At 34.0% G+C, this 11,813-nt stretch overlaps 4 protein-coding genes across 4 annotated transcripts; 3 read left to right on the forward strand and 1 right to left on the reverse strand.

Annotated features, from left to right (window-relative positions):
- Positions 988-1,729, forward strand: LOC107613647. The gene has a single exon (XM_016315740.2). It carries the CDS (start codon positions 1,132-1,134, stop codon positions 1,435-1,437), a length of 306 nt encoding a protein of 101 aa, XP_016171226.1. The 5' UTR covers positions 988-1,131; the 3' UTR covers positions 1,438-1,729.
- On the reverse strand, positions 3,083-5,043 carry LOC107613940 (60S ribosomal protein L13-1). The gene is made up of 5 exons (XM_016316137.2): positions 4,882-5,043; positions 4,674-4,793; positions 4,424-4,557; positions 3,631-3,789; positions 3,083-3,518 (listed from the first exon to the last, which is right to left on the reverse strand). Exons 2-5 carry the CDS (start codon positions 4,780-4,782, stop codon positions 3,297-3,299), a joined length of 624 nt encoding a protein of 207 aa, XP_016171623.1. The 5' UTR covers positions 4,783-4,793; positions 4,882-5,043; the 3' UTR covers positions 3,083-3,296.
- On the forward strand, positions 5,835-6,552 carry LOC107614302. Its single transcript, XM_016316521.2, has one exon. It carries the CDS (start codon positions 6,043-6,045, stop codon positions 6,295-6,297), a length of 255 nt encoding a protein of 84 aa, XP_016172007.1. The 5' UTR covers positions 5,835-6,042; the 3' UTR covers positions 6,298-6,552.
- LOC107614325 lies at positions 7,243-7,981 on the forward strand. Its single transcript, XM_016316536.2, has one exon. The coding sequence runs from the start codon at positions 7,443-7,445 to the stop codon at positions 7,770-7,772; it is 330 nt and encodes a 109-aa protein (XP_016172022.1). The 5' UTR covers positions 7,243-7,442; the 3' UTR covers positions 7,773-7,981.

An 11,813-nucleotide genomic window follows, 5' to 3' on the forward strand; every position in this document is an offset into this window, starting at 1 on the left:
TAAATGTTAAATCCTAAATTTTAAATTCTAAAATTAAAATTAAAATTTATATAAAATATAATGCATAAAAAATTAAAATTTGTTTAATTAACAAAGATGATACTACTCTTTACTTAATAAAAACTGGATGAAACTAATACTATAGGGTCATATGACACATACTGCAAGATTTTGGTGGTTTAAGAATTTGTTTGCGTTTGTGTAAATCCTAAGAATTTGGATTATATTCAATATAATCGAAAATATTAGGAATGTCCTCCCCATCAAAATCCTTAATTTACCTCAGCTTTGTTGCCAAGCAAATTTTATTGGTAAATTCAACTGAGGTTCTTTTTTTGGGCCAGGAACCGAGGGTTGAATATGGATATACGTCAACAAGGCTATTATTATGTGAAGCCCAATGCAACCAATTGCGTGTGACAGGCCCATTCTGGCCCAAAATTCTCTAATTTTCTCACCATAATTAAATTCTAATTAAACGATGAAATTATCTTTTAATTTGTGTTTTATTAATAATATGATTCTTAAAAGTTTTCAATCTCTTCACTGTATTTGCTGATGCCAAAAAACAATGTGCGGTGCCGCACAAAACAAAAGCCTACTCGGCAACTCATCATATATCAGAAATAATGAAATACATCATCTCCATCAATAAAAATGCTTTATATACTCAAAAAGGAAAAGGGAGTTTCACAAAAGAAAAGAAACCAAGATGTAACTCATTAGCAACTGCATTGGGTCCACACCGTCCACTATTACTAAAAACAAAAATAGGTTTCGTTTTTCGCAAATTATTTTTCTTACATTATCTTCATATTTTTCTTTTTGAGAAAATTAAAATAGAGACAAAGAATGTGTGTTAAGATATCTGTACCATCCACAGTACATACATAAATAAAGAAAATAATATAATAAAAAAATTATAAATAGAGATAGAAATAAATAAGAAAACATGTGGCTATCGACAACATCCAAACCACCTGTAATAAAACAACAGGCTCTGGTTTTCCTCAAAAATCGAAGTGTTATTCTCTATATAAAGCAGTTATTGTTGTTGAAAGTATTCTCAATCATAGCAACATTTTCTACCATTGATGATTACATAGTTTCAACTACCACTTAAACACCGAAATGTGTCGCGGAGTTATGGCTGTTGCATCCACCACTATTGGAGTGGTGGAGGTGCTGAAGGATCAAGGCTATTGCAGGTGGAACACCACCATGAAATCATTAGCTCAAGGTGCCAAGAACCACGTGAAATCAGCACAACAGAAGGCTAATAGCAACAAGAAGAAGATGCCTCAGCAATCTGCTTCTGCTTCCTCAGTGATTGCCAATAAGCTGAGAGATGAAATTGATGACATTGAGCACTTCAAGAAGGCTGAGGAGTCTCTTAGAACTGTCATGTACTTGAGCACTTGGGGTCCTAATACTTAGTCTTATTAATATTTACAACATGTTACAACTCTCTCCCTTATTAAATAATTGTTTATCTGAAGAGGTTTTAGATACATAATTTTAATAATGGAGAGAATATATAGCTGAGTGCTTATAAGTTATAAAAGCACTCAGCATCACTGGTTAAGGAATAAAATTCTGCATGGTTTTTGATATGTACTTTTTGTTTATGGTGTGTTGTTGGTTGAGTTATGTTTTTACTTTTAGCATGGATGTGAGTTGCTTTGAATAAGTATAAATTTGCTATCTCAGTTGGTAAGAGTTTTTCTTATGCTTTAATTTGTTGTTACTACTTACTATACTATACTATCATTAAACTTTCCTCTCCATTTGTATTTTTGTTTCATAACCTACTTAAGCGCAACCTTTTCAAGGAGTGCTATAAGGTAATGAACTTCAAAGGATATTAGGTGTTTCCCTTCATGCACTGTTTTTGTGGACAGTAACCAAACGTGTATTAATGCACGCAAATTAACTAATTAATTATGTAAAAGTGTAGTATATTTTGCCAAAAATCTCCCGAAGAAATTTTGATATCATTATTTGGAGAGTTGTAATCCCTTCTCAAAAGAGTGTAATATCATCAATATATACTAACAGGAGTATCTTAGCTTCGTTAGGTAAGTAATCATAAAATATGTTATGGATAAATAGAATAGTTTAATTAAATTATTATTTATACTACATTTCATTTGGATTGTTACTGATGAGGCATAATTTTTCGAGAAATCTAATCTTTGGAATCCATGTAATAATGCAAATATCGTTTAGTAATTAATAAGAGAATGCGTGAACATCATATATCAAAATAAAAATCAAAGCTGATATAATATTATGTTGAAATAATGTTATGATTATCATACGTAAATAAGATTATTAGAAAAATGATTTTAATTATCCAATTGAAATCTTATGTAGCCATATCTCTTATCCACACACTCATGCTCACATTAGAGTCGTATGTGATGATAAGCTAAAAGTACTGAATGTCGGCATCACCGAATTAATGAGCTTGCTATACATATTAATCTTCATCTGCATCATTCCTTTCTTTGAATCGAAGTAATTTGAGCTCCCAAGTATTGTAGCATATAGGTGATATTGTCAGTCTTACTCACAAAAACCACGGGCGAAGTTATTGTGGGATAGAAGATAGAGCACTCAAACGCTCCCAAGAAACATTACCATTATATTTTGTCCCTTTCAAGGACTAATGAGCCATGGCATCTTAGCTAGTGTGGACCCTGTGGTCCTACCTAGTCCTACTGCACCCACTTCTATTTTTGAGCGCACATGCAGCATTCAATCTAATCTCGAATATGAAGTATTACTAAATTTATACTCAGAATCCACCAGCTAGAATTTGCAAACTTATGTACTATGATAATAGGGCATTTGCTTAAATTTTTCATGGGGCTCTTTACGTTGCATCCCCCTTTGAAAACTGGTATCTAGACGGATAAACACTGCAACTTCACTCAGTGACACTTTGGTGACATTTCACTTGATCATAGATTCATAGTCAACCCATTGGCTGACTAGAATCCTCCACTGTTCAAAACCTTTCGGAGGTAGAGCTTAAGAGAAAACCACATCTCAAAAACTAAGTATAAGAATCTAAGGCTGTAAGAGAAAACCACATCCACAAATTTTGCCAAAATAACAAAATAGCCCAGAAACACCGGAGCACTAACTAAAACAAAAAACTTGAATAAGAGTTTGTAAAATAATAACAGGTAAGTGGATCCATGATTTAGACTTAAGCATGTCCTAAGCAGAACTAGTCTCTCTAACAAAATTGTCTTCGCATAAAAAAAACTGTGACTTGTGAGGATCATTTACTTCTTGTCTTCCTTTTCTGCTTCAGCAGCCTTCTTGAGTCTAGCACCATAATGCTTCTTGTTTGTGCGTTCAAGACGGAGCTTGTAATAAGCCTTAAATGCCTTCATTTCATCTGTAACCTTAACAAGCTCAACAGATGGTTTCTCCCTCAAAATGGGCATGTACGAGCCCTGCACTTGGGTTGCATTTGCTAGTTCCTCGGCAGTAGAATCACCAGCCTACAATATATACATCATATCAATTTTCAACACATTTTGCAAAATTGAAATAAAAACTGAAGACCAAATCGCTCCCTTGGTAAAAAAAAGATAGTTTAAAACTTTGTATTACCTTGACCTTCTTTGCACGCCTTGGGAACACAACTAACTTTGCCTTGTATGTTTTCAGCCTCTGCACATTAGCCTGCATACTTTCTAATGAACGATTCTTGCGACGGTGATCAACGGCAATGCCAATGGTTGGAGCGAGCTTTTTGGGAATCCCAGCAGCCTATGACGATGTATAACAAGATTAGGTAACATAATATCAATACTGATGGCTTAGGAGCAAGAATTTTCAAATTCTTACATAGTACAACATGCCAGAATCTTCATCCTAAGAATCTAAAGAAAATCATGCAATATTGATTCAATAACTGCAATTCATAATAAGAACGGTCCCAGAAACCATATTTTTTATGATCAATCTTCAACAAACCATGACTCAGTAACGCATAGATTAAGTGCACTAACAATGCAATCATCTTCCTCTCCGCAACATCAGTATTCCAAATAATTCAATCATATTTTGCAAGCCAGAAAAAAAAATATTTACAGAACACAATCAGCCTATGATGATGTATAACAAGATTAAGTAACATAATATCAACAGTGATGGCTTAGGAGCAAGAATTTTCAAATTTTTACAGAGTACAACATGCCAGAAGCTTCATCCTAAGAATCTAAACAAGAATCAGGCAAGATTGATTCAATAACTGCAATTCATAATAACAACGGTCCCTGAAACCATATATTCTAGGATCAATGTTCAAAAAACCATGAGTCAGTAAAGCATAGATTAGGTGCCACTAACAATGCAATCATCTTCCTCTCCACAACATCACTTCCTACACTGGCTACTGTACCTTGAGTTCTTCGAGAGAAAATCCTTTGCCAGCTCTGACTTTCATGTTGTATTTCAAGGTTTGGCCATGAACAATTGGCCTGAGAGATCCAGCAGTAGGCCTGGGAAAGATCTTAACAGCTTTCTCCTGGCGCGCTGCGAAACAAATAGAATCAACATTTGAAGGAATCAAATTCAAAGAAACTAATTAACCAGCATGAAACTTAGCCAAATCTATTGGTAATCCAAAAATGAAATCTGAACTGAATTACCTAAGCGTCTTCTGGTCTTCCTAGCTGGTTGATTGAACCAGGTCTTGACATAGTTCTGCCAATGCTTACGGAAATGTCCATTAGGGATAACATTGTTGTGCTTCACCATCGCTTAATTGCCTAAATTACAATACAAATTCGCCAAATTATATAAAACTGTTCATAAAACACTTCAAAGCTTATATATCGGATTAGCAGGTGTTCGTACCAGAAAATGTGCTACGGCCGAGAGAGAGAGAGAGAGCTCCTGCGCCGCCGAGCCTGTAACTGTCTACTCTCCTCTTCTCGGTTCTGTGAGCTCTTCTCTTTGCGGAGTTGGAGTTTATTTTTTTATCAACTTTGTTTGTGGATTTAGGGTTTGGGTTTTAGTTTTAGATTTGGATCCAACGGAAAATGGATCTGGATTTGGAATTGAGTTGTTTTTTTTTTTTTTTTGGTGACTGGATTTGGAATTGAGTTGTAACTTCTCTTTCAATTATATGACATTTGGGTTTTTTTTTTTTTAATTCTTTTGAAAAAATTTGGGTTATTGAAAGTTGTAACATAGAAAATTGATGGGACATAAAAAACAAAACATAGAAGATTACCAAAGAAAAAATAATCATAGAAAATTAACTTATGAATTTTGATATATGTTTATAAAATTATTAGGTATATGCAAAAATCAGCTATTATATATTATGAGTTTAATTTTAATCCATTGACTGTGTAAAATATTTTATACGTAAAATCTTGTATATTTTTTTGGATAATTATTTACGGTTTCCAAACAAGCTTCATAAGTATTCATATTTTATCAAGTAAGAAAATGAACTTATCTACTTGTTTTTATATTGTGAATTTTTATAGTGAACTTATTTTTATTATATCTACACTTTTTTGTTTTATATTGATTTGTTCATATTTTTTTAGTTACTATACACTTCTCTAGAATGGTCCATTAATTTAATTTACTTATAAAACAAGTAATGCTAAATTCAATCTTTGGCCCTTTGTAGGTCCCAATTCATATTATTCTGAATAAAAAATTGCCATGACACATCAGGAATTACTGAATTAGGATAAGGAACCACAAAACAGGAGTGTAATATAATTATTTATTATCATATATGTGACTTTCACAAGCAAGTGGTTGTTACTTAACTCCAGACTAGAGCACATGTAGAAAGCCACTGGTTTTCCCACAAACCAGGTGTGTTGCCTGTTGTATCTACCTACTATGTTATCTCACAAAAAAAGTTTCCCTATAAATAAGAGTTTCCATCTCACAATTTTCTTCAGCAGCAATCCATTCTCTAGTCTCTCAATACAATACAGAAAGCCTTCTTAATCAAAATCAGTGTTTCTGTGATCATTCATCAGTGTTAAGATGAGTAAGTCATGGATGGTGGCAGCAAGTGTGGGAGCTGTGGAGGCATTGAAGGACCAGTTAGGTGTGTGTAGGTGGAACTTTGTCATGAGAAATGCTCAGCAGCAGCTCAAGAACCATGTTAGATCCATGTCTCAGGCAAAGACCACTCTCTCATCTTCTTCTTCTGCTCTTGTTTCCACCAAATTGAAGGACAACAAGGGAGAAGAGTCCTTGAGGACTGTCATGTACTTAAGTTGCTGGGGTCCAAATTGAATGACCATAAGAGATTACTATTGTAATATAGATGCATAGATACATAGATAGATAGTGTTGATAAGTTTCTTGATGGAAATTGTAAGAGTAGATATTATTAAAGTCAGAAACTATATATGTTATTATCCATATTTCTTGCCCCTTGGATTTTTACAATTTGGTTAAAGTTTGGTGAGAAAGCTATACTCTGTGAATTAAATATTCTTGACCATGGCTGAATCAATCAATTACAACTGGCAACCTATTTTTCTGTTTTATTAGAAATCAAAGTGCTGATTAATATACTCAACTAAAATTAATAAAAGGAGGGAGAAAAAAGAAAGAAAGAAAAGGATATGTATATCATCCGTTACTCAAATAAAATCTGAAATAATGGTTTTTTGAAACAGCGTTGTACCTACTACACTTCAAATTCTTTCATAGCACAATATCAGGTGTATTTTCTGATAAAATGAATAATAAGAAAAAAAAAACTCAACCAACTGACTGGACCTGAATTGGTTTTCTTTTCCCACAACTTCTGTGTTGTCTTTTCTTTATTACTGAAATTTTTTTATTAGTAAGATCACGAATTTTAGTTAAAATAATATCTTACAGTTTTAATTAAGCATGTGTATTATACTGTTGAATAATAGGTGTAGCCAGCCCCAGCCATAATAAAATTTTAGCAGTGAATTAGAGTTATTTAATTATTGTGAAGAAAAAGTTATCAATAAAACAACTGGCTTCCCAAAAACTGGGTCTAAAGTGTCTGATTGAATATGCAAACCATGTGCCTAAATTGTCTTCAAGTGAAACCGGAATCTCCACGTGTAACTCAACCATTGGATCAAATTGGCACTTAAGTGACAAATACAAGTGTCCTTGAAACACAACAATGAAACATTCATGAACGATGACTCATCTAATTAAAACCAGAATACCACTGCCTTCACAAGCCACTGGTTTTATTTTTCAAAAATTTGGCACAAACTTCTATTTCACCAACTTTGGTACCACAAGTCCACAAGGAAGCTTCCCTAGTTCCCTTTATATATATAACACTAACCTTATGTTACTTCATCAATCAAAATACATAAGTTATTCATCACTTGTTCAGTTTTTTGGGAGAGGAAGTGAGGAACTAATACATACATACACACACAATGAGTAGCTCAGCTAGAAAGACTTGGATTGTGGCTGCTAGTATTGGAGTTGTGGAGGCTTTGAAGGACCAAGGAGTGTGCAGGTGGAACTATGCTCTTAGAAATGTTCAACAACATGTGAAGAGCCATGTCAGATCGTTTTCACAGCCAAAGCAGCAGTTTTCTTCTTCTTCTTCTTCTTCTTCTTCTTCTTCTTCTTCTTCTTCTTCTTCTGCTGCTGCTGCTGCTATGGTCTCCACTACTACAGTACTCAAGAGGTCCCAGAAAGCTAAGCAATCAGAGGAATCATTAAGAACAGTCATGTACTTATCTTGTTGGGGCCCTAACTAAATGTTAGTAATGAGATCCGTTTGGGACAATAAAGCAATTTTTCATCTTTGATGCTACTAGCTAGGCCATGAACAGAAGTTATGGCTTAATTAGAATGAGATTTCTGTCTCTGCTTGCTCTATCAAGCTTTGTACAAATTGATTATTATTGTATAGTCTATGAAATGAAATGGTGTTACATGATTGCTACAATGAATTGCAGTTTCATATTATTATTGTTATTCTTCCAACCCCCACTCTCTAATCAATAGAATATTAAACCATTAATAAAGATCACAGTTGATACAACAATGTTGTCATGCTTGAGATGTGATTCTCCACCAACATAAACAAAATATCAAAAAGAAAAAAGAAACATGAACCCATATTTATTTATCTTTGGATTACCAACTGATGTTATAACTAATGTCTAATCCTAATTAAGACTCGCTCAAAATATGGTACCCAGTAAGGTGTGTCTTTAATATGATTCCATACAAATTAATAGATAAAGATCAGATTGCCAGAGATTTATATATAAAGATTCCCATCGCAAATTTTAGTATGTGGTTTACCTATTTCATTTTCTGCAGATAGTGTCTTCAGTGAGAAGATAAAGGACGAGATAAAAATTTATCCTGAAGATGTGTAAGGATAAGAGACTCTGAGCTTGTGCTGTAACCTGTCATGATGCTCGAACACGACACGTGAGGATATATATATAATATAAAGTATTTTTTGAATAAATTATAATGGTAATTTGATATTTTATTTATATTAAAATATAAATTAATTTTTTAATTATTTTTAATTATATAAAATATTTAAGCATGTTTAAGCATGTTTGGAAAAAAATTTTATTTTTTTATTAAAACATGGTTAGATACAAAAAAAACACGTCTGTCGAACGAGTGTCAATAAGTGTCGTGTCCGAAATGTATTCAACATACGAATACGGTAAATAAAAAAAAGAAAAAAGGATAAATAAGTTCCTGAACTTTTTATTCGTGGACATTTTATTCTCTCGGAATTGAAAAATACAAAACGATCCCTGACCATTCAAAACGCCATACATATGGCTCCTTCCATTCAATCTGCTCTCTAATATCAAACGGATAAGGCTGATGTGGCGCCCATGTGTCCATCACGGAGTGATGTGTCCGTTACGGTGTCAATGTGTGATGTAGATAGAAGTTTGGAGGACAAGTAGATCCTTGTGGACGTTTTGGGAAGTGCCTTAACTTTTCAAATTGGTTTCAGACGTCGTCACAGCCGTATAGTTAGGGGACTTTTGTGTTAAGGGCTCTATTTTATGGTCAGTCAAGGAGGTTCCTCGAGCACGCAACGAGTCCGATCGCCGTCTAACATTCGTTGCGTGGAAGGTGGAAACGAGAAGAATGTCATTGCTCCAATGTACAAATGTGGAGTGTATGCTACATTGTACAAGTTCAGGATGTCAACTAACCCCAATCGTTTATTTTTTGGATGCCCATTCTTTATTGTAACATGATTCTGTGAAACTTGAAGGAGGTTCATGTGTTTAATTGAATTTTGATTTTATTTTTGATGTTGCAGTTGAAAAATTCATCCCACTATAAATTTTTTATCTGGCTTGATGATCATGTTGTAAAATTTGGGGGTACAAAAAAGTCAATTTATGACAATAAGGTTGACGACCTGGAGCAATACTTGTGCAAAAATAAAATAAAACAGAGACTAGTTAAGTTGGAGAGGAAGTTTGCTTATTTAGAGAGGGAAAAAAAATTAATCTGTTGGTTATTCTTGTGTGTTTGTTAGTAACTTGTGCTGCTGTTGTTGTTATTAAGTGTTGAAAAATAGATAACCAGAGATGTTGTGCATTGTTGTTATGATAAACAATGGCTGGAGTTGACAGAATGTAGTTATGTTTATTTTTTGACAAATGATAATATTTTATTGCTGTAATATTATGTGTTTAAATAACTATATATAATATCTTGTTGATGGTCTAACTATGTGAAATTCATTAAATAATTTGGTTCATTAAACATTGAACCATAAAATAAGTTTAAAAAATTACAATCCTAACAAAATAATATAATTAGGATTATAGTAGGTCATCAACTGAGCACCAAAAATTTACCAAAAAGATACTAGAATACATAACGGACAAAAAAAAATATTTAATCTCAAGTTTTACATCAACTCAAGGTTCAGAAAACCGGACCGGTCATCAAACCGCTCTAGTTACTGGTTCACTGGTTTATTGGTCTAACCGGTCCAACCGGTGGTTCAACCGGAAAAATCGTTTTAGAATAAAATAATAAATAAATTATAAATACACATCCTAAAATATAATTATAGTCTAATATAAATCTTAAAATATCTTCGAAATTTAAAACACTACATAAAATATCATCAACCAAATACATACGATCTTATCAAAATCCAAACTCAAGAGTTAAATAGTAATAAAAGTATATCTAAATATTAAATCCCAACATCATGGTTTATCAATCATCAAATTTCGCAAGAACTTGTTGCAAATCTGCTTCGGTGGGATGATCTTCACCTTCATAAAGACCACCCAGAAGAAGCAGATGTTTGGCTAAGAACTATATATACTGCAATGTTTCATAAGGCCTAAACATTAAAACCAAGGTAATAATAATAATGCTACAACTTTTAATTACAATATAAAAAATTATATAGACAGGATTCTCTCTATCGGTGACAAAACATAACTAATCACTACTTTCCTCTTATGTCTTATGCACAGAAGTTGATAGAATACAAGAAAGAAAGAATAGGAACTTGAGATTTGAGAAGGCATATGGGATATAAGAAAAAAGAAGACAGAACAAATAAACCCTATGATCATTAAACTAAACAACCAAAAACCAAAAATAATTTGACAATTGCAGGAATAATACTTATGATAAACTGTGTATACTATAAACAAACATTAATAAATTGGTTGTCCTACACAGTTAATAGGAACTATTATTCTACTATCCTAGTTCCAAATGCTTCTCTTTTTAGATCCCCAACAGCATAACAAAATTTCTGAGAAAGCTATTTCTTTAGACTATGAATCATTGCCTATAAACTATGTTAATTGCAACTCTCTTGATTCTTTGTGCTACCCACCAACAGATGACAATTGTTGTAAATTGGATTCTGGGGAGAGTGCTACAATCAACATGTCCTTTGTGAGCTGTTCACATCCTTGTTGGGATTTAATTACAAAGGTGTGAAATATGGTGTCATTTGCAGCTGTGAGTTTTGAATCAATAACATTGATTTGTGCCTCTTTGAATGTTTGGATCACTCTTGAAACCGGATGAGAATCAAGAGGACAACTCACCCTAACAATCACCTCATCCTGTGCTGCTTCAATATCCACATCAGCATTAACAAATTCTGCCTACACAATGAACATTAACAATTCTGCCTACAGCAATTCTGCCTATAGCAATTCAGCCAGTCAACAATTATGCAAAACTGAGCAACAAATTTCAGCTTATTTACAAAAACAGAGTAACAAATTTGAGCAGAGGAACGAACAGAAATTGAGCTACAAACAGAAATTGAGCAACAAACAGAAATTGATAACCAACAAACAGATTTTTTGATAGTCATGCTAACCAACAAATAGAGGAAGTTCACAATTAAACTGAAATCTGAGTTCACAGAGGAAGTCAAAGTTCACAGTGTATCAATTTCACAGAGGAAGTTCACAGAGGCGAAGAACAAAGAAGATGAGCAGAGGACGAGTCACTCACCTGGGGTCGACAGAGGGCTACTGGTGTTGACTGTTGAGGACCGCACGACGATGAAGACGATGAGACGGGCTACTGCCTGCTGGTGTTGAGAAGATGAAGACGATAGAGATGGAGGGCTACTGGGCAGGGAACCAGGCGAAGATGGAGGGTTACTTGGGCTGACGTCCAGGCGACAGCGGTGGCGCTGATGACCGGAGATCGCGGCGACGAAGGAGGGCGACTGGGCGGCTAGGGTTCAGGGCGGTTAGGGTTCACTCTTCTCTCACTGTGAGATGATTTCTGAATCGTGAATGAATGGG

Source organism: Arachis ipaensis, chromosome B08 (assembly GCF_000816755.2).
Source record: "Arachis ipaensis cultivar K30076 chromosome B08, Araip1.1, whole genome shotgun sequence".
In the NCBI taxonomy this organism is placed as follows: Eukaryota; Viridiplantae; Streptophyta; class Magnoliopsida; order Fabales; family Fabaceae; genus Arachis; species Arachis ipaensis.

Coding starts and splice junctions, on each gene's coding strand:
- LOC107613647 (XM_016315740.2), top strand. CDS start 1,132: ATGTGTCGCGGAGTTATGGCTGTTGCATCCACCACTATTGGAGTGGTG.
- LOC107613940 (XM_016316137.2), bottom strand. CDS start 4,782: ATGGTGAAGCACAACAATGTTATCCCTAATGGACATTTCCGTAAGCAT. Junction 4,558..4,673: donor GAAGACCAGAAGACGCTTAG/GTAATTCAGTTC, acceptor TTTGTTTCGCAG/CGCGCCAGGAGAAAGCTGTT. Junction 3,519..3,630: donor GGCGTGCAAAGAAGGTCAAG/GTAATACAAAGT, acceptor TATATATTGTAG/GCTGGTGATTCTACTGCCGA.
- LOC107614302 (XM_016316521.2), top strand. CDS start 6,043: ATGAGTAAGTCATGGATGGTGGCAGCAAGTGTGGGAGCTGTGGAGGCA.
- LOC107614325 (XM_016316536.2), top strand. CDS start 7,443: ATGAGTAGCTCAGCTAGAAAGACTTGGATTGTGGCTGCTAGTATTGGA.